This window comes from Puntigrus tetrazona, chromosome 14 (genome assembly GCF_018831695.1).
Source record: "Puntigrus tetrazona isolate hp1 chromosome 14, ASM1883169v1, whole genome shotgun sequence".
NCBI classification, from domain to species: domain Eukaryota; kingdom Metazoa; phylum Chordata; class Actinopteri; order Cypriniformes; family Cyprinidae; genus Puntigrus; species Puntigrus tetrazona.
The window spans coordinates 4,273,322-4,296,296 of NC_056712.1; the positions used below are offsets into that span (position 1 = coordinate 4,273,322).

The 22,975-nt window shown below is 37.3% G+C and overlaps 1 protein-coding gene across 2 annotated transcripts in view; it reads right to left on the reverse strand.

The window, feature by feature from the left end:
- The window catches only part of flt4 (fms related receptor tyrosine kinase 4), a 34,837-nt gene that overhangs the window by 4,097 nt on the left and 7,765 nt on the right, over positions 1–22,975 (reverse strand). Inside the window, exons 2-21 of one of the 2 annotated variants that reach the window (XM_043257983.1) lie at positions 22,317–22,413; positions 20,952–21,226; positions 17,472–17,599; positions 16,526–16,700; positions 14,764–14,906; positions 13,853–14,024; positions 13,655–13,772; positions 12,921–13,096; positions 11,472–11,637; positions 8,708–8,834; positions 7,797–7,905; positions 5,914–6,255; positions 5,570–5,716; positions 2,602–2,733; positions 1,949–2,055; positions 1,536–1,671; positions 1,032–1,136; positions 812–925; positions 420–508; positions 212–329 (exon numbers count right to left, since the gene is read on the reverse strand). In XM_043257983.1, coding sequence (XP_043113918.1) covers positions 212–329; positions 420–508; positions 812–925; positions 1,032–1,136; positions 1,536–1,671; positions 1,949–2,055; positions 2,602–2,733; positions 5,570–5,716; positions 5,914–6,255; positions 7,797–7,905; positions 8,708–8,834; positions 11,472–11,637; positions 12,921–13,096; positions 13,655–13,772; positions 13,853–14,024; positions 14,764–14,906; positions 16,526–16,700; positions 17,472–17,599; positions 20,952–21,226; positions 22,317–22,413 — 2,976 coding nt within the window. The remainder of the gene's footprint in view (positions 1–211; positions 330–419; positions 509–811; positions 926–1,031; positions 1,137–1,535; positions 1,672–1,948; positions 2,056–2,601; positions 2,734–5,569; positions 5,717–5,913; positions 6,256–7,796; positions 7,906–8,707; positions 8,835–11,471; positions 11,638–12,920; positions 13,097–13,654; positions 13,773–13,852; positions 14,025–14,763; positions 14,907–16,525; positions 16,701–17,471; positions 17,600–20,951; positions 21,227–22,316; positions 22,414–22,975) is intronic. The other variant, XM_043257984.1, reaches the window with a different exon arrangement.

Sequence of the window (22,975 nt, forward strand, 5' to 3'; positions counted from 1 at the left end):
AGTACTTTGTTGTTAACTTTGTTGTTCATGGCCCCTAGTTGTTCATAGCAGCGTGAAGGCAGCTTTATTATCCACCGGGTAAACATCTTTACATATTTAATATATAATCATATCCTATCTATCTATCTATCTATAGAGAGAGAGAGCGAGAGAGAGAGATAGATATGTAATATATAATATATATATATATTTGACTCCTGAGTGCTCTTACCACGAGACTGCACTGGAGGGTTGATGTTGGAAGTGGTGGACGGCTCACAGTCATGCTGGCTGACCTGACCAGCTTCTATCATTCGTCGCACCTGACTCTGGGTTTTAGGAGAACGATCCTACAAACACAAGCACATGTTACACCGGAACACACACATCAGGTATTACTGATCGCAGCGTTGTTGTAAGGGAAAAGATATTTCTCTCACCCTGTACGGTAAGAAGAACTCTCTTTTGGCACGCAGGAAGTTGGAGAGATTGCCGTATTTACAGTATTCCACTATAACCATAAGAGGACCTGGCAATCAGAGAAGTTAAACAGAGATGTTTAGAATCAAGTAAGAAGGACGAGTATTGAGTTACAAGGACATCAAACAGCGTTTAAAAGGTTTTTAATATAATATATTGTCGTATTGGCCAAATCAACACAAAGAAAAGTAACTGTGTTTTGTAAGTGGTACCATTCTGCCAGAAGATGGTCCCCGATATGAAAACTTTACTTGCTTTAGCGATATGCACAGTGTCTGAAGATGTCATTTTTCTATGCTTGGTATTTTATCAAACCGGATCACTGTACTGACCAATCAGCATACGTTCATACCGTTAGATTTGGTACACGCTCCAAGAAGGTTGACCACATTGAGATGGTTTCCAATATGAATGAGGATCTTCAGTTCTGACATCAGAGCTTTGTGTTCACTGGCTGTGGCTCCCTCTGTGATATATATATATATATACACACATATGCCGTTAAGCACATCGTATATATGAAAGTGAACGATCATTTATGCATCAACTGTAGTTTTTCGGTAAAACTGAACCTTTCAACATCTTCACTGCCACTGTGTTTGAACAGGCTTTCTTGTCATGCCCAAAGATTGAGGCTTCGATAACTTTCCCAAAAGCTCCATGGCCGAGCACCTTCCCTGCACGGACAAAGAATAAATACATAGCGTGCAAGATTCCAAAAAAAGACTCTGCTGAACGTGTTCACATTGAGGGTTCACTCCTCACAAGAACCAAAAGGCATCACAAATGACAATGCGAATATTTATGTCGCAAATTCTTCACTTATAGTTTTATTTTGAATACCTAAACAGCCCCAGTCCTATATTTTAATGTAAAATAATTTAAAAAAATCCACCCTTTATCATATCATACAAGGATTCCTGAGCACGGATCAAGCCTCTAATGCTGAATTAAAATTCCTGGACAATAAATATGCTTTACTTCTGGGATCCAAGCCATGAACGCTCTTCATTTGGACCAATTTAAAGCCTGTATCAGAGCTTTTAAAATGCTATTTTCACTATCTGTGAAAGTACCGAGGCGCAGTCTGTCTCGGGATATCTCCCACTGGCTGGAGTCGTAGGGCAGGTATTCACACTGCTCCTCAAGCGGCACTTCCCCCGGGTCCATGATGATCGACAGATAGCCCGTCTTGATATCTGCTGGGTTCACCTGCAGGACAACATCGTTACAATTACTGATGGATGATACCGCACCCTACAAGAACGCAGAAACAGCGAGCCTGAGGCGACTGTGCTCCACATCATCTCATAGAATTGCTGACTCCACTGAAGTGCTGATATGGTTTGCTCCTATGTTGCCGTGAAGGCAAGGCATCGTTGATGCAAACAAAAAAAAGCCCAGATCACGCGTATTTAAATAATTTTCCTTGAACAATATGTTCATGAATACAGATGAATGTACGTAAAATGAAACACGTTGTACTGACTCGCTTGACGTTGCAGAAGATGACGAGGAGAAGGACCCAGAAAAAGATGGCGATGACTCCCGTTCCGATGAGAATCACTATTTCTACATTGGTCTTGTCATCAGAGCCTGGCAAACAAAACACGTTATTGTATAAAACCTTATCATTATAACCAAACTTGAAAGTTAATTACCCATATCCCACCTCAATAGCTTTGTTTTGCAATTCAATATGATCACTTTGAGTACATGCACTTATTTTGTACATAATTAAGGCCCCCTAATATAAAGTGTGACCTTATATTTTATACAAACAGTAATAATTCATATTAGCCGTCATATAACACATACCACTGTGTATACAATGGTAAAAACAAGATGCATGAAGGGTTAGAAAAGAGACATGTCTGTTAGGTTGAGAGTTTTGGGTTCTATATCAGTACTATATCAGTTTAATTAAAAGTGGAAAAAATTTAGTTTTGGTTAGAGAAGAGTAAGGGTGTGGTAATTAAAATTAGCTTGAGAATATTTAACAGATATCAGTGTACCCTTGCTGTGGTATAAAACGTGTGTTAACATTTATGGTGTGCGCTCATACTGTGTCTGTATATTCCTGAAGTAGGGAGAGGGAACTGTATTCTACAGCGCCACCTAACGCAAATGAGAGGCTCTCACCGATGACTGACACCGCGGCGGAGGAATTAATGCAGCCCCTCTGGTTGCAGGCCACGCAGGTGTACAGACCGGCGTCTTCCTCTCGCACTCGCTGAATGCTGAGAGTCCGATTGGAGTCCTGAAGGAGGATCCCTGAACACATCCACAAAACGGTCAAACACACACAACGTGCCAGCCAGCCACGACTTCATGGCACAGCATCCTCTTTTGTTTTGGCTTTCGTGCCTTTTGCTTTTCTATTTTGGACTGTAAGAAAAAGAATCCATGATGGGATATAGCATGTGATATTCTTTATTTGTAAATGCTTTCAAAAAATAACAAAGATGAAGCCATAAAAGCGTTTAAGCAACACATTATTTAAAGGACCATGTATATTACTAACATACTGTTTATTACTATTATAATGCCTTATTCTGCATGACCATATTTTAGATTCCTTAATCTAATAAAGGTGTTTAAACTGACTTACATTTTTTTCTAATACTTTTTATTTATGCATTCCTGTTTACTTTAAAATATGTTTATAGTCACCTATGCGGAGTCAAATTTGTCTATGGCTTGCTTAGTTGGGGACAAATTCGATTTGTAAATAAACAAGTGATATGTGGTGTATTAAATTTTACAATTGGTTGTCATAGAATATCGTAGGTTAACAAACCTAGCTTGCAAAAAGAATTTTAATCATACATTTGTATAGATCATAATATAGTAAAGCTGTGATGAAAAACACTACAGAACTGTCATAATACTAAAAACACATTATATGCTAGTTTATATGTCTCGTGAGAATGCTGTTCATACCACAGTGTTAAATAATTGTGTCTTTAAAGAAATGTTATAGCATAGTATACACTAGTTAATATTTGAAGTGGATCAAAGTCGTCCTAAACCAAAAATATTATTTTAAAAGAGACAAATAAAGGTGTTTCTTCGTTTTAAACGTACAGAAGTTATAGTAACAGTATGATCTATAAGCACTGCTCCATAATTCTACAAACATACAGGTTCCAAACATTTATTTAAAAAAAAAATAGGAAAAAAGTATTTGGTTAACTTTTTGTAATGGGTGTCTGAGGGTTTGATGTCTGTGCTATGTTTTAGGCCGATCAAAAGGTTTGAAAGGTTTAAAAACGAAAATATATGGTATCGCTTGACTAAATCAAGGTATTGACTAGGTCAAGGATTTATGGGGAAATATGATTTTTGATTCTTTTCTATTCAATGACACGCCTGCTGCAATGTGTAACATGAAAAAGCAACCCACCAGCCTATAATAATCAGACACTTCAGATCATTGTAATTAGATCTGTATAGGATCTATAAAATCTATCTAGAAAAACAACCGTGGCTTTGCTATGAACTGGACGAGCAAAAAAAATGAACTCGTATTCCAGTCACACGGTGACCTTCTGCTAATAGCTCTTGAACTCAGTTTGCTCCCGATATAATATCCTCCCCATAACACCTATCACCAAACAGCACTGTATGCGCTGCATGTGAATTCACTTACAGCCCACAAGCAGCCCACATACATTCCCAGAGCTGTTTCTTCTTTGTTTGTCACATGCTATTATGCCGCAGTCCAGAGTTCCATTCAACTTTCAATCCAAAAGATTTCCAGTACATTAGCATGACTTGAGTGCTTTTTCCGGCACCAGAATTCAATTTTGTGTGTGTTAGTATGTGCTCGTGAATAAGTGTGTTCCTATTCAAATGCGCTAAGCTAGAGGGGATTGCTGTGGTGAGCATAATGTGATCTGTAATGGAATTGTTTTGGAATAATACATTTATGTTAATTTGAAGGGGCTGAACAACATGCAGAGAAATGGAGAGGAAATCAAACTGAAGAATATAGCGTGCATTTAAAGCAGGCAGTGTTATATCTATATAATGCACTACCTCACATTTATACCTATTACTTTGCATATCCTGTCAAGCTCACTATCTGCACGTTATTCCTACTGAATCACCTCTTTAGGCGTTTACGCAAATAAAAAAAATTTCCGGAGATTTTGCACATTCTAAACTCACTGCAGTCAGTGATATGTGATTGCCAGAATATTCTGTATGTTTAGTGCATCACTACGCAGTTGTAATGTGTGGGTTGGTAGCAAGAGTGATTTTCAGTTTGGTTGCCAGGTGGTTTTGGCTCCTGTTGTTATGCGGTTACTAGGGAATATGGGTGAATGCTATTGTAAAAAGTGGTAATTGTTACCTTAACAAGGTATTTCTACCTGATTTAAGTTATTATTAAGTTATTTTTGAAACTTCAATTAAACCAGTTAATATGGATGTGGCCATTTTTGGGGGTGGCTGCTTATGGGCTGTGAAAATCAGTGTTTTTCAATTTTTTGTGTTGAATGTGTTCGTGTTGTATCGCAAAACACTTTCATTTCTGTTGAAGTGGGATACAGTTAAGGTAAGTAACAGATTTCATAGTATGGTCATGGGTAGAGCATGCCAGGCCCTCCTATCAATTAAACAATTGTACTAAAAATATTTGTTAATTAATATTGTTTTTAATTCGAATGTAAATATACTCACAATGTAGCGGTTTTAATATATTTAACATTTATATTTTGCCAATAAACTAAATCGAACTTACTAATGGCTTTCCCGATATCATTTGTCTTGTGTCGAATCAGCATTTTTATGGATAATAACCTGTGATGTACGTATTTATGTATGTATTTAAAAATTTGTCTTGACCAAATCAGATGGTGTGGTTTGCCACTCCACCCACAACCCCCGCTCCACCCCCCCAGCTATGCATATGGGCGTGGTTAGGTTTATGGGCTGTTACGGGGTAACAGTATTGTTACAGATATAATTACACATATTAATTGCAAATGTACATGCAGGTGTACATGCGACAGCAAAGTAAAAAAAAAATTCTGTTTAAAATGATTAATTTAAATGTTAAGACATAGTAGTTGAAGACAACGTATAACACCCCTAAATGGCTAACCTGACATCTGATGGAGGGTTTGGTTATCTTTCAACCAGGACAGCTGGGGAGAGGGTGTGCCCTCGGCATCACACTCCATCTGCAGCGACTCGCTCACGTTCACCGTCTGATTGGTGGGGTTATTACGATATCGGGGCGCCTCCATTGCTGTAGCGGACACAGAAAAAAGCATTTATAGTGACACTGACATATGGACAAACCCTAATCCTAACCCTAACCATATAGTAAATCCATACGTAGTTTATTAATATTACACAGTCCTTAAATATATAATTACATTGTAAACAAGACAGCCTAAATTAAAGTGTAACTGAACATAAAATGGCTCATTGATTGACTTTCACCTTTTACTGGGATGTACTTGCGGTGGCAATGTTTCTCCCCACTGCGCTTGTTCTGGACCTCACACACATAGTTTCCCTCGTCCTGCAGCTGGATGCTGGTAATGGTGAGTTCCAGCACCCAGTTGTTGCTTGCGGTCTGGAACAAAAGCTTTCCCCCCAAAGACTCAGCGTACTGGTGCAGACTCTTGCAGTCCAGCTCTGGAGGAACAGCCTGCGGGTCCAGACGGTACCACCGCAGGTTCTCATAGGTGTAATTATCTGCATTACACTTCAGCCGTACCAGGTCCTGCTCGAGCGGATCCTCTGAGGGCTCCATCTCTATCTCAAACCCCTCTGGGATAGCTGAATAGGAAATGAATATGAATAATGAGGAAAATAATGGCACACATCTCCTGGATAAACCACACAATCTCTTTCTGTGCACAGTAAAAATAATCATTTTGGAATTTTTTGGATCATTTCAAAATAACTAAAAAATACTACACTAAAAATGATTTGTTGGCATGTAGGGAATGTTTTGTAGTTTACCCATAGCATTGCTGTATTTAATAAAAAACTAATGTTTAAAAGTGTAAAATTGATATGTGTGTGTGTATGTGTGTGTGCCAACTTAATGTAAGTCAATTGTAAGTCGCTTTGGATAAAAGCGTCTGCAAAATGACTAAATGTAAATGTAAATGTAATGAACTGAATGAACACCTGCCATGGTGTTTTTCATTTGTCATATGTAATAAATTAGATTGCATACCCAGTGAAAGTATGGAAGCCTGGAAGCAAAATGGGAAAAATAGAAGAAGGATACAATGAAGTTGGAGGGAAAATGTCTTAGATCATTCCATTTCTTATCTTTTTCTCTTTCTGAATAAAAGCATCAATAAAAAAACATTTTTCATCTCTTCTTTTCTAACTTTTGTTTTTCCTTGAATTTGTCCTTAAATAATGCATTTACCAAAATGTTACTGTAAATTGCCTGGAGGTGAGTGCTGTACTTTGTATATAAAGTACTTTCTTTTATACCTAATTTGTCCACCGTGTGTTGGTCCATACTGTAAAAACGGTTCTGCTCCTGCCGTTAATATTGCCGTTTCTGCATAGCTGGATTTTAAACCTAGACTTTATATTTAAACCTAGAAGATTATATTCGGAAGGTGCCTTCCTCTACCATCAGTCATCAGAAAATATTACAAATCTGCCTGAAAGAGAATGCATGTCTAGTTTGAGTGGCCGAATAATCTCCAAGGATCACAGCTAGAGAATTACAGAAGATTTTTGAGTCAAAAGATAAAAAAATCTAAACCTGAAAGCCACTGTTAGAAATGTTATACTAGACCAAGGATGGATCTTCCATCAAGGCAATGATCCAAAACATTAAAATAGAAACAAAAATTTTCCTATGGCTTTTCCTGTCCCCTGACCTCAATCCAATAAAAATAAAAACTTAAGAATGTTCTTGAATTGTTTTAAAGGTTGGGTTTTAGTGAATATTTTAAACAAAAGATCAACAGGATTAACAAGGCCTCTGTCAATAATTCAGAACAAGACTCAAGAATGAACTTCGATTCATACGTCTTTGTTTTTAACACGTTAAAGTACTGGTAGCCACAGCTGCTTTTTTACTGTAAATGAAACCAGCTTTTTACAGTGTATGGTTAAAACTCAGGGTTAACGTTTTAATGAAAAAGAAGTGATCACCTTTTTTACCTATCCAAGAGAAATGGATAAAAATGTAGGGGGAAAAAGGGACAGACACAAACACGTAATTTCAAATAAATGCTGCGAGAATTGTCAATTTCAGGGTGAAATGAGCTTTAAGCATGAGCTTTTTTGATGTTATTGAAAATTCATTCAGTTTTGTTTGTCACAAAAGTGTTGCTGAAACTCACTGGTCACATAGAAATAGATCAATCGTTCATCTCTTCCCACTTTGTTCTCTGCTGAGCACTTGTACATAGCCGACACGTTGGCGCTCTGAATAACCAAACGGCTGACAATCTGTGGAAACAACAGAAGCAATTTCAAAGACTGATTTGTTTTCATTTGGATCACAGGCCAAAAAGAACATTGTTAAAGACAAGTTCACACAAAAATTAAATCTTTTCATTATTTACTTGAGTTGTTGTTTCAAACCTGTAGAAAGAAGACGTAGTAACACTTTAGAATAGGAGACACTTGTTCATTATTAACTTAAGTTGTTAAGTTATTGGTATTGGGTAGGATTAGGGATGTAGTATAAGGTCATATAGAATAAGGTGTGCCTAATTACTATTAATAAATGGCTAATATGCTAGTAATACACATGCTAATAAGCAATGAGTTAAGAGACCCTAAAAAAAAAAAAATTAACAAATATGCTTTGAATAAAAAAGTCAGCGAGATCTCTTTTTGCGCTCAATAAAAGAAAGATGTTCAAAATGAAATACAATAAGAGTAAATAAAAGGTGAATTTTACTTTTTGGTGAACTATCCCTTTTAGCTATATACTCTATTAAGCCATCATTCCCCTGCCACAGGAAATGACCTCACAGGTGTGACAGAAAACAGGAAGAGAGTGCTGTGTTAATGTGTGTTTATTCCCTATCCATCCAGGAAGCAAAAACTGGAAGATGGGCTTAAATATTTCGAAAGTGGAAATTGTAACGCATTCACCCCACCACCTCCTTCACCTTAGATGTCAAGTTTTGGATATCTGGTGTCACATAACATACCCAGGGTTCAGGTCGCGGGCACATAAATTTGGTTCGGACATTTATGGGAAATTTTCAGGAAATAAGAATAATTCAAACAGGAAGTGAACCTTTTCTTTCCCGTCCACCATCTCAGTCAAAGTTTCAATACTCTCAATAGGATTGACAGTGTGTTCAGGATCCAAACCTATCCAGTTTTGACAGATGGGAATCTTGTCTCGTTGATCTCTTCGACCCCTGTGAAAATGAAAACACAATTATGAATACAATAGGATAGATATGGACAAAATATCTGTCCGCAAAACATTCATCGCATTTATAAACTCTATTACTCCCCAATGTGTGTGTGGGAAAGAGAAAGAGGGAGGGAGAGCAGGAACATCAGATGCAGGATGCGCACATTGACAGTTGCTAAACCAGGAAGAGCTTTTAGATGCATCTGCCTTCCTGTGTGTGATGAGAGGAGCGCCAAACGAAGGCCACACATGAGCATTAGCCTATGAATTAACACAATGGGTTGCTATTGCAAAACCTAGTCCAGAAAGCAGTCTACATAGATAGCATTTTAAGCACATCCTGACACAAGGCATGGTTGAAATTGGTATTAAATCAAATACCATTCCAAGGGGCCCCTAATCTGACCAATCCAAGGTATAAACATTGGAATTTAATAAGATGAATGTCTGGCCTGTTTACAAGAATCGAAAGGGCCATAAGTTGATATGATTCATTAGGGTCTTAATGAAAGGTCTATAGCATCCTTTAGTTCTATGACAAAATCAGCTCTGCTTTCAACGAGCTGTTTTAGTCTTTGTTCTTTTAAATGCAAATGAGCTCTCTGATGAACCCGCCCCTCCGTAGAGTGACAAGCAGACAGTAAATTTCAGCCGCAAAACTTGCTAAATACCGAATTAGTAATAAAAAAAACATATATTCACTTCTTCTGTAAGTGAAGCTGGATCATGAATAATTTGCGTGAACATAGACGCATTTAGGCAGTAAAGTAAATGACAATTGCTAAGGTAAGACAGCCTTGGATGAGTACACACACTTCCAACACACGTTTATGTTTAACATGTAAAGTGAATTTTGAATTGTCTTCCTATTTTGGATCTTTTTTTGGAGTTTGTTGCAGTGCATTCTGGGATTGTATCCTCTGTCAGGGATACTAGTAGTGCTGTCTTAAAATATAAATCTTAAAATTTGTCTAATATATCCTGACATCTTCCCATCCTTATTAGATTTTATTCATTCAGCTTGTAGCAATTGGTAGCAATTTTTGGTAGCACTTTAGCATAAGACCAATTCCGCTATAAACTAGATGCCTATTAGCATGCATATTATTAACATATTGGTTGATTTCGATACTTATAAAGCACACATTCTGTATGACCATATTCTACATCCTTAATTACAAACTACTACCTTACTATTAATTAGCAGCCAGCCAATTAGGAGTTTATTAAAGTGAAGACATGGTTACTTGTTTGTTAATAGCAACCTATCAACCTTAAAATAAAGTGTCGACCATATTTGTTCATTGAAGATACGCACATTGCTAAGTATATTAGTGATAAAAGATATATTATTGTGTTGAACAGATTATAAGTGTGCACTGCAGTTTTATCATCTTCTGCCTGAAATGTCCAAGATCTTAAAAGAATAGATTCTGACTGGCTGTCAATGATTAAAAATCACTCTGCAAGCGATTCCAGCGATATCGCTCCTCTGTGAAATTAAGGTTGTAGTTGTGTTGTGGACTTTGTTATTCTCATAAAATCAGAATACCCCTTAGCACCAAGCAGGAAAAGCGAAGTCAGCACGAGTCATGTAGCACTGATTAAAATAGCTGCCTTCCACACAGATTGCATAGCCAACTTTTATTAAAACCCCATCATGGCAGCGGTGAATTACCCATATAACTCGTATAAATGTCTAGGTAGGCGGTTCCATTGGTTTTGGAACTGTGCTAATATCTACACCCTTGGAGTGGAACTCACAGCCTGATATCGAGAAATAATAACTGCTGATAAATATATAATGCACTCTGAGTGCTGGTTTGAATGTGATCAGGGACTCTAGGCCTCAGCTGTGAGAGTGTAGAAGTGATGTGGAAGCAGATGGGAATTGCGGTTTGCCTCCGGCTCTCTCTGGACCTGTCTGAATGATTCAGCTGCCGCCTGTAGCTCAATCCCTCCAATCCAAACTCTAGAAGACGCTCAAACCACAGAGAAGACCCAAGCAGTATTCTTTCAGGGCCAGAGGATGCTTAAATGCCTCTGTCTCCATGCTTCCTGTTGTTTAGACGACAGGCCTCTGTCCTTCACACTGTGCTCTCTCCAAGCCGAATACTATAAATATCCCTAACGCCCTCCTAACCTCCCCACCTTCCCCAGCTGCCTTATCTCCAGTCAACAAGGAAGAAAAGCTGCCACCACACCACCGCTGTAGCCTTTGCTGCAGAAAAATAAACAAGGCTTCTGAAAACACGGAAAAGAGCGTCTCTGACCAGTAAGAGACTATGGGCACATCGCCAAAAGTGACAAAGACTATCCACTCTGAACTCAATGTGAACCGCAAGCGCTGCCGTTTAACATTCAATGGTGATTTTGACAACTTCGCCAGATCAACTAATACTCCCACTGCTCCAGTGCTGACACTGGGAGCACAATCCCTTCAGAGCAGCAATATCCTGAGACTTGAGATGTTTGGAGAACCTCTTAACCTCACAAAAGTAACTTTGGATGAAAGCGCCTGATAAATGCATAAATGCAAATGTACATTCTCCACCCAAAAACATCAATTCCTAACCGGCAGAAGTTTTCAACAGAATTCAGAGAGCGTGTCAGATGTGATGAGTCTCTGGTTTCTTACAAGTTTCTGCGGGTGCTGTTGAGACCGCAGGGGCTCCACGGCCTCCACTGCCAGGTGATGGAGGCAGGAGGGGTCCCAGTGGCAGTGCAGGTGAGCGTCTGTCGACTGCCCCTCCTGTAGGGGTTAGTAGGTGTTGCTGCCTCCTTCTCATGGATTTGAGGTGGAACTGCAAATGCAAAGTGAGACATTTTTACACTTTTAAAAAATTAACATGAGTAAATTACATTATTTAAAGGTCCCATGACATTTAAATTTCACTTTATGAGGTTTTTTTAACATGAATATGAGTTCCCCTAGCCTGCCTAAGGTCCCCCAGTGTCTAAAAATGCCAAAACGGGCCCTGGGTATCCTGCTTAGCCTTTGAAAAAATGGAAGTTCAGATGACCCAATCTGGAATCTTCCCTTCATAATCATCACACGGGAAAGGTTACCTCCCCTTTCTCTGCTTTGCATGCCTAGAAAATTTAACAGACAAAACCAGATCTGTACACTGTACGATCTGACAAGATTGTTACTATGATGGGAATCAGATCTCACATGTAGTAAGGAAAAACTAACCGTGTGGACAAAATCTATCTAGTCATGATTTCAGTTTAATCAGGCAACAAATTTTACAGCTACTTTATTATTCCTGCTAACGTTACAACTAGTCACTAGTCCAGCTAATAACAACAATGCATATACAATAACACATGATTATATAAAAATCATCAGTTTGTTGTTTTAGACACATGCCCAAAGACATTATTTCATAAACAACATAGTTGTGAGATGCAATAAAACTTTAGATGCACACATAACAACAAAAGACAGTACTTTATTAATCTCTTCTGATAAGAAGTGTGCAAACTCAAGTATTTCTGATGATCGTTTCAGTCCAGTCCGCTCATTTTATAGCGTTTTTATTGTATATTTTATACATCACTCCGAAAAAACAGGCCAATTAGAAGAGAAGCTCATGAATAATAATTAGACAGGCCAAAATGGACCTGTTTTGACAGAGCTTCTGTGGTTTTTGTAGGTTCTACCACAAATATCTATATTGTTTGTTTCTTCAGTGTATTCTCCTGGACTGTGTAACCTGTGTGACTGCCCTTCTGACTGTTTTTACTGTTACTGACCCTGATTCTTTTGCTGCCTGCCCTGACTATTGCCTGGTAATCGTTTATGTCTCCGGATTCTGTTGAAATTGACGCTGTTGATCAACCCCTGCTTGTACCTGACCTTGTTATAATGAAGCTAAAATTACAAAAGCATACATTCTAAAAAGATCTAAAGGAAATATACACAATATCACAGTTTTTACTTCATTTTATATCCACAAGTCTTCTTAATAAAACCTGTACAATCATGTAATTATGTTAATAATTTTGTATTTATAAAGGGACAGCAGTTTTATTGTTTTTTTTTCACATATTTCACATAAACATCTTTTCCACAGAGAATTACCATTGACTATGAGAGTGAAGTTTAGTCTTTTCTCCAGGCCTGCGCGTGTGTTTTTCAGGATCAGTTTGTATTCTCCAGCATCCTGCTTACACACGTCTCTGATCTCCAGAGCTTGCTGCTGGACCCTAAACCGACTGAACTCTGGCCGTCTGGTTATCAGTTTGCCGTTCTTATACCTGCAAACGTACAGAACATTTACAATATAAACTACAGCATACATCAGGTTAAATATATGCACACTCAAGAATATTTGAAATGTGTTCATGACATTTTGATTTCAAAATAGTAAAAATATAGGATAGCACTTGATTTTATTCATTAATAATTTATTGAATTATATAGGGACCAATTATTTCTATGAGCTAGTTTCTTATTAATGTGCCTATTACTATGAGCTGTTTATTAGTACTTATAAAGCACATATTCTGCATGTGCATATTCTACATCCCTAATCTTACCCAAATAGCTAAACTTAATTACTACCTTGCTTACTATTAAGCAAATAAAAAGTTTACTGCAGCAAAGGTCATGGTTAATGGCTTGTTATTAGTGAGAATTGAATCATAAAATACTGTAATTTGACGGCTTGGTGTTGTCAGGCAAAGCATCTTCTTATGCAGAGAATGGTCATTTATTTTGATGATAGAATACATGATATATGGCAAGCACTGAATTCACAATGTGAGAAACACACGCTGTTGGTCGTGCGTGTTTGCAAAAGCTTGACATTTTACCATTGTGTTTCCGGTAAGGGGTATGCTGACACTTTCACAGGCAGCCGGGCAGATTTTTCTCCCTCCTTTGCCTCTATAACTGATCCATTCCTGTAGTCCAAGCTGATGAAAGGTTTCTCTGTGGAATTATGAAAGAATAGCAGTTTCATTAGCAGCAAAGTGTTGTTTGTGTGTATAATAGAACATATTTTTACATACCGTGTACTAAGACTACAGTAGCAAGCTCTTGTTTTTCCTCTACACTACTGGCAGAGCAGATGTAGTCACCGCTATCATCCACATTAACGCTTCTGATTGTGAGGATACTAGAGACTTCCGTGGCTTTGTCCAGGATGTTACGCACAAACTGAAAACCCGCCGGCCTTTTCTCCTGTCCACACAGTGCAAAAAAATCTGATTAGTGGTCTGCCTTTTGTGTTCTTGTTGTATACACTTCTGGTATTTGTTATGTCACCAATTAAAATACTACATACTACCACATAACTAACTTTTCCTCATTTTGAAAGGTCAATAGCTACTGAAACGACTACACCACGGTCATAGATCATTGTGAGTTATGCTGGAACAGTGAAAGAAGTATATTAAAAATGCATGTAACATATGATATGAATATGTAAAATTATAAGAAATTGGAGGCCTTTTATTTTTGCACCGTGCCAGTATTTATGCCAATTAAGCATTTGAATTTTAATGAATAAAAATGTATTGTCAATTAAAATGAGGCTTTATTTATAATAGGCTAAATGTGACTTGAACGTGAATTGCATGGCTCCAGTAAACAAGAGAAGCAGGAAGCCGAGGCTGGTGTAGAAATGAAATCCTGGACTATTGAGACAGCGAAAATAATAACTGGATAGATGTACTGAATGAGTGGCCTAAGATAAGCACATGAGTGCGGGAGAATCATGAATAAGACGGTTTGCATATGTTATCAGAGATTTATTACTGTAGAACGCAATCACATCAAAGCCACTGCATTTTTGTTCACAGCCCAGTACCATCGCAAATTAATTAGATGAAGGTCATTTGTTCTGAATTGGACAGGTCATGTTCTTTCTTGTGGCTGATGATAGTGATAACTGTAATGTGCAGTGTGGCCTGGTAATTACCTTTTGGCCTGGGTAGTCCCAGTGGAATTCCACTCCGGTGTTAAACTCAACCAGGGCCGTGCAGTTGAGCTCCAGAGCCTCCCCCTGCATGAGCTCCACGGGCGAGTCCTCAGGAAACAGCTTGAGCTCGTAAAACTTCAGTCCTGTTGGGTGTTGCAAACATGGACTTGTCAGCACTTTTCAAGTTCTTGGAGTAATGGATGAAGTGTTTGTATCTTTGCTGTCTCCACATGATATTAGGGTGTTGTGGGCAGCTGCTAGATGTTCTGGGCAGTTATCAAAGTACTGCTGTGCTGAACAGCTTAAGTGAGATTTCTATGTTAGACTTTATATGAAAGTGTAGTTATACAAATAAGCACTTGGTAATATTAACTAACAACATGTTCTTACTGTACTGTGGGGTTAGTGTTAAACTTTGGTTTAGGATTAGTTGCATGTAATAATGCATTGTACTTTACTGTCATTGGTGTAGTAACAAGGACAATAAATAAAAAATAAAGTGTTATTAAAAAAATATTTCAGATTTTACAACATGATATGATCCACACTACAACTGTCATTATTAGCAAGCACCAATCACACTTTCTCAGCAAATTTTGAAATATATAACATTGTGAAATTACAGGATCTGGCATTGACTGATGTCTTCTTTACTTTGGTCCTTTCTGTGCGTGTGATCAGCATGATTAGTAATAACCTCATTAATCTAAATAAACCCAACTGTGACTTTGTGAGTTTTTGGTAATTTGTAAGTTTTAATGGCCCAAATAAAGCAAGTGAAGCAAACAAAGCCATTAGATGCATTTTATTAGATATGCTAATGTAATATTTATTCAGTTGGTCAGCTGGTATGCTCTGCTGACTCTACAGCACCACATAATTGATGCAAAGTTTTCATTTGTCCCTCTTGAGTAAAAAGGCTATTGATTCTGGCCGGTCTTTTGTATGACCCTCACTTTAGATCGAAAAAAGAAGGACGATGACCTCATTTAGCAGTGTAATGATAAAGCATTTCTGAGAGGTCCCTCAACAGAATGGAAGAAGATCACAGCCAATTGCACAAGTATGAAGCATTCAAGGAAAATCTACTCAAGTGTCAGGAAAAAAACCTGTTTTCATTCTGATATAAGTCTACATGCTAAAAAATTCCACTTACTAAAATATCATATTATACTTTCACATTTATGCATTTAGCAACTTGCATAATAATCTAATAAAGGATGTTTAACCAAGTAAAACATGTTCTTAGATCAAAAACCTCTCACAGCCTTAAACATACTGCAGCGGGCAGCAGCGGCTGAGAATGCTGTTCCCACCCCTGACCACAACCTTAAAATCAAAAGATTGAAACTGGAATGTGATTGTTGACACTGATTATTTGATGGATGAATGTTTGTTATTCATGTCTCTCTGCTGGTATCTGCCAAATGCTTTAAATCTAAAACACAAATGATCTTTCTTGGCAATATCAACATTTTGTAAAATCGTCAGATTTCAGTTTACTCAATAGCATCTTGATCTATTATTTGTTATTATAGCTATAAGACCATTGCTAATGTGAACTATTAAATTACTGTTAACTACGGGCAAGATTTTATTAAGGCTTCGTTGCATACAACTACAGTAAACAGTACGTGTCTACCAACAGCATGCAGCGGGTGACTTTTTGCCTCTTGGAGAAAGGTTCTGAAGAAAATAAATGCACAGTATATGAAAAAAGTGATATAAAGGGCAGCTATTCTATTGAATATTTAATACTCACCTATTGCCTGCACAAAAAATATAGATGATCTGTACTCGTTGTTGTGGACTGAGGTGGAGCAGAAGAAGCCGAAGAAAGTGGAACTGTTCATAAAGATGTGGCTGGGAACCAACCAGCCCCTTTTATTATTCCAGATGATGTCGTTGCCTTCTAGAAGCAAAGGAACCTGGTCTATCTGTACAACCAATAACAAACAATCAGCTCTAGACATCAATCTAAAAGTAACCAATTACACACCAATATTACAATCTAATGCATGATTAAATGGCATACATTTAGTCTGATGACTGTGATCCAAAAATAATTATTTGTGTAAGTATTTGCTGAGCAAATGCAACTATACGAACTAAGTACATAGTTAGCAGAAATCTAGAACAGATATATATATATATATATATATATATATATATATATATATATATATATATATATATATATATAAAAGAAAGAGTTCAGGGATTATCATGAGAACTTTTTAGCCAATCAGAAAGTTACATACATTTGGCTGACATTGGTTTGTCTTATATGCAGAGAGGGTTGATGCAAAATGGTGGAAGTAGCAGAAAGCTGAAATCAGTTACAGCACATTTAAAGATGTCTAAAAAAAAGTTTATTTTAACAAAGTATAAACAGAACCGTATCTTTCTGCTCCATTTCAAAACTACAGACTTCGCCCAGTAAACCCAACCCATAAATTATGATTACCTGGAGAACAACCAAGTTGCTAAAACTCTGGAGGGAAAAAAAAAATTCTTTAAATTACTGTTTATTTCCTTTGGTTTGGAAAGCTATGTCACTTGAGTCAGCTAAGGGCTGAAGTCGCACTGCATATGCAATAACTGCAATTATCCTGGGCTAAATCTCTAAAATAATACAAAAACAAATAAGTCCCTAATCCATTTAGCAGAAACTGAGATATCAGGTGAGCTGCGATCGGAGGACCTACCGAGAAGAGAGATACTTTCAGGTCAGGATCTGAAACCAGGCATGGCACTTCAATGTGAGTTTGAGAATCCGTTATGAAGATGGTCTCCATGTCGTTCACATTTCTCTTGATGAATGGATGCTCTGGGTCTGTTTGTTTGAAGAAAAGTGAAATTTGTTAAGTTGTTTATAGTTTTCTTAAGTAAACCTGCCCCAGGAAGTACAGTAGAACGTATTTGAGCTGTAATTTTGGTGGATCAACCTCTGGTTATGCATTAAGGACGCAATTTCATTGGGAAAGGGTGCTCCACATTCTAACACGTTTAAGGACAGAGTCACACATACACAAGTATGCAAATGCAAGAAAGCAGTCTCAGGCAACATTGATCTGGTCATTAACGTCCATACTCAAGGGGTGATAGAGTTCTAAAAAAAGATATTGACTTTAACTGGTTGAGCAAGATTGTCTTCAGATTGTTGCTCCATCATTATAGCATTTGACCTAAAATAGAAAAATGACTCTTTATGCTAATGCTTGCTATAGATCTCTTTGCTGTAATGCTGCAAACGCCTGCAATGCATTATGAATTGCGGCCTGATACACGCTACGCTTGGGAAGCTAGAGGCGTTTGTATTCACAGACTTGCATAGAGTAGATGGTAATACTTCAAATTATACTAAATTATACTTGCCTCCTAGACTGTGTGTGTGTGTGTGACTGAACACACATTTTTCAAAATTATTTTCCGTGCCAATCAACAGCATGTCACAGACTTTATTGACAAAATCGTTAAAGTATTTAACTCGAAATAAAGTCAAGACAACACATTCCATCTCAAGTTGAATATGCAATTTTTAGCCAGATTTGGTCTGTGGATGATCTGGAATATCTAAAAGTGCACATTTTTATGACACCACTCTATCAACAGTCCCTAGGACGTTCCTCAAACCACTTAATAACAGCCTTTTGTCTTGGTCAGCATGCATATGTGTGGGACACTAAACAAACCTCTCCAGATTTCACTTTCAGCAGGGGGCCACGGCGCTGTTTCTAAGCCTTTCTTTGTGCATCACCTGGCGATGCCTGCATCTCTAAAGCGACCACTATTCTAACAACGTCTTTTTTCCTCATGTAGCTTAAAGCAATCACTCCAAGCTGTCGGAGACCAAACAAAAGGATTGTATCTTGAGGTTTATGTTTCGTGTTTCTGCCCAGCGGTGGTCTGCATGTACAGACATAATAGGAAAAATATACAACTCCTCACAGTTATGGTGCGTCACCATAAATCATCTTCAGGAGGTGAATTGCTTCTTTGAGGGTGAAGAGACTGGGAGGCACTGGAGGGCATGACATGAAGCTATAATAGCGACAACTCAGAGAGGCAGCGGGACATATAAGCGGTTAACTTAAGCCACATGCCGCGAAGTGCCATTCTGCTGTATGCTCGCTGCTAATTTATAGCTGTGATTTCAGCTGGCTCTGATCAACCCCCTGGTAAGATCTGTAGAAACTGTTTCGGCATCTTGTCAGGAGAAATCACCTGGCATTTCACACGAGTGACTCTGCTGACTCTTTGATCTGGACAAAACCAATTGCTTACAAATATACAGAGCTGGACTGTATCACGAAGATAAACAATCCACCTGTGAAATGTTGAAGAAATACTTCAACCATAAAATCTTTCATTATTTATCAACATCATTCAAAAGCTGTTAGTAGAGAAAAAAAATTACATAAATATAATATATATATATATATATATATATATATATATATATATATATATATATATATATATATATATATATATGAATAAAATATAACAAAATTAATACTTAAATGTATAAACATAAATATTTTCCAAATATATACTTTATGTGTGAGTATTTATAAATAAAAAACCTAAATTTACCAATTACTTTCAATTACCAATTAATAAGCTGTATTATTGAGTTTATAGTGAGAATCAAAGAAAATCTCAAAGTGCTTTATATTAAAAATAACTTCTAAATCTAAAGAAATAGTTTTAAGGTTACATTTAATTGTGAAAATTTCTGTCACACTCCAAAACGGTCAAAGGCTTTCTATTGAAACCATACACTATTTTTTTGCAATGCACTGTTTAAAATATAAAATGTTCTTCAATTATACTCATGAAACAACCAGTGTTGGTTTGGCATTAACGATGCTCAACAGCTAATGTATTTTTTTTAACTATTTAAAAATGTGAACACAGGACAAATTAAACTTCGCTGGATTGTAGGCACTACTTTCTGTCTGACCTGTTTTTGTTCTTTTAGTCACCATAACCTGCTGCTTTCGTGGTTAAACTAAAAACTTTTTTTGCTGATAAGGCCAATTTATTTACGAAAGCAAGCTTGACAAGTATATTAAAGCACAGCTAAACTCTTATTCACAATACTGAGAGGATAATATGCTCAAGCTATCAAACTCAAACAGAATATTCTTCCTTTTAAATTGTCAGGCTAACAGTGAAGGTTTTTTTTATTTTCATGACATTAGTTTATTTAGTATAAAAGCTCTTTCCTTATCCCAGGCCGTCTCAGGGTAAACCAAACATGTTCTAAGCGTGTTCGTGTGTAATCTTTTCTGATCTTCTGAAGAAGGCTGATGTTTTGAATGAGATGTTTATGATGTTTTTGTCTGTTACCCAAAGAAAATCGAAACCTTAGACGAAGACGGCCTGGCCAAGCATTCTTTGAAGGCAGTCAAATAAAAATGGGATTTGTGATTCGGTTTGCCTCGGGAAAATGCCACAAAAGGGACCAGACACTGATATTGAACTAAACTGAACTACTTTCAAAGGTTAAATATGTATTTACATAAATATGCTAAAGAACAAAGAAGAACTGCAGTCCATTTATTCCAGACTTTAACATTAAGTGCAGCCTCATTCTAACAACAACATTTAAACACCATTTGATTCCTCATAGCTTCCTAATGGCATTAATTACTTACAGTACATCATTTACATTACTTTAATGATTAAGCTGTTCTCAGTGTAATGTATGTGCTGCAACACTTCCACAGCATTTGCCTCCTTTATAAATAATTTTAATGATATCATACAGTGATATTACAATTTTATTATGCTTATGTTTAGTAATTTTAGAAGTACAGTACATATCAGCTTATTCTACCAACCCTAAACAAAACCTTATGTAAGTCTACTAGTAGTCTAATGAGAGTTAGATGGCATGCAGTTGCATAAAGTTATATGTAATAACATAACGTTACTTGTTGTTAGTAGCATATCTAAAGTGGACTATCACAATAAACTGTAACCTCATTAAAAAATGTAACAGCATTGATATATACTACAGCCATATATACAGGCATGTAGATAAACGTTAGGGTTACATACGTTTTTTTTGGCCGCGCACCACTTATAATATAAACTGTATATACACTGCTCACCAAAACTGAATAATACAACAAGTTTTTATCCCAACATTAAGTTAGTCTGTTTACAGTTCTCACCTCGCACAAAGACAAAAATGCCGGCTGCCGTGGTTCCATCGATGATAGCTTTAAAATCCTTGTAGAAGCAGCGGTAGTATCCCGAGTCATTGCCCTGGCTGTTGGTAAGTACTAAGGTCTTACAGTAAGGTTTCCCAGGTTCCCCTTGACACTCCTTCACCCTGACCGCTCTGTGGCCCGGGATGTCAAAAGGTGACTGCTGATCCTGGCGATCAGTAAACTCCACTTTACTTAGAGACACTTCAGGCCAGCTCCAGTCCAGAATCCGCTGTCCCCTGATGCAATAGGTCAGATGATCACATTAAAGTCAGTGCCATTCCAAATGTTTTACCAAGAACATTGCCCCATAATACACAGCCACATGATACCTGAAAGCTTGAGGGTATATATTCTGAGAGAAAAAGTGGTTTATACTGGTTTGGACCAGACGGACTACCTCTGATTGGATAAAGTTTGTCTTCTCTGTGTAAATATGTGCAGATTTCTAAAAGTACAACACACCTGCACACCTCTATCAATATGACATTGAGGTTTGTAGCACAAACGAAGCAGGATGGCTTAATGTAAGGACTAGAGGAGGGTGGTTGATTAAAACTCTCAATTGTAGGGTTTAAGAAATAATAATAGAAATGTTTGCTTTGATTCTTGAAACCTGTGATAAACCTGTAGATGGCAAAGGAAAAGGCAGTGGCATTTACACTAATATGTTCCTTAATCAGATAATGGGAAACAGTGATTTCTGAATGCCAGCCATGAGTTTGCGTAACACTGTTCATCGATCACACAGCGCGGCGGCCCAAAACTATGCTTTCCTCTCAAAGGTATATGTTGAAAAACTATTTATTCTGGGAATTCTTGGCAAGAAATGGCTGCAATTTCTAAAGGGATTAGAGCTAAATATGTTGGATTGCCTCCCTCCATTTTCATACCACATTTATTTCTAAACTTAGCCATCCAATGACTTCCAAATTCAACATTATTCTACATTTCCCTTTGTTTTTGTAATAGCTCACAGACGTATTTGATTGTTCAATAAAATCAACCAAATCTGCGTCTTGATTATTTATTTAACTAAACATTTTAAGCCATTTGGCACCAACACCAATTTACCCTAGATGCAGTGGGGTAGTCAGTGTTATTAATAATGTATATAAATGTAAAAATAAATGATAATAGTTTTAGCTTCTAGAACTGGTCATCTATCTTAACTAATTTAAATAGCTCTGTGGTGGGACTAAATACTTTTAAAAAGTAAAAATATCTATTATGAGCTATAATAGTTATAATATAGTAGTTGTTTATGACAGAAAATGGTAAAAAAAAAAGAAAGAGTTTAGTACCCATTAATAGATCATTTGACTGTACCTGCATGTAATGGTCAGTGTGTCGTTAGCGTTAATCACAAGCTGGTCTTTGGTGTTGTCAAGGGTGGGTGGACTCATAGAAAACCCAGTCACCAGACCTACAGGAAAAGACAAGCATCTTCATGAGCAAAGTCTAAGAAACAGTCAAATTCCCTTTATGTTCCAGGCATTGATACTCACACCAGACAAAATCCCTAACTGTATAGATTGCTATTGCAATGACTGTGTTTATGTTTATGTTACTTTGTTTTTATACTGTCACTTATTTTGTCATCTAAATATTTTTGAGCATGCATTGACCCCTGGACAAAATGCACCTTGTATCATCGTTTACCTGGGACCGCCTTTCCCATCATTGGGTGTTTCATTCAATTACCCAGACGAGCATAAACAGATATGTTTTATCATTTAATACAGGACTTTTTAACTATAAGTTCCTTGAACACATTAAAAGCCTCCCTAATCTGGTTGGTGCTTTACTGAAAGTGGGAAGGAAAGGTCAAAAGGTCATTGTGCTCACGTTAATTGCTGATGGTTTAAATGTCTATTGATGCTCTCAAAGGACACTGGCGTATGAACATGCCAAAAGAGGAGTTATGAGACGCACCTGGATCTAATTAACACTAAATGATGACAAGAAGAAAAAAACGTGCCTCCAAA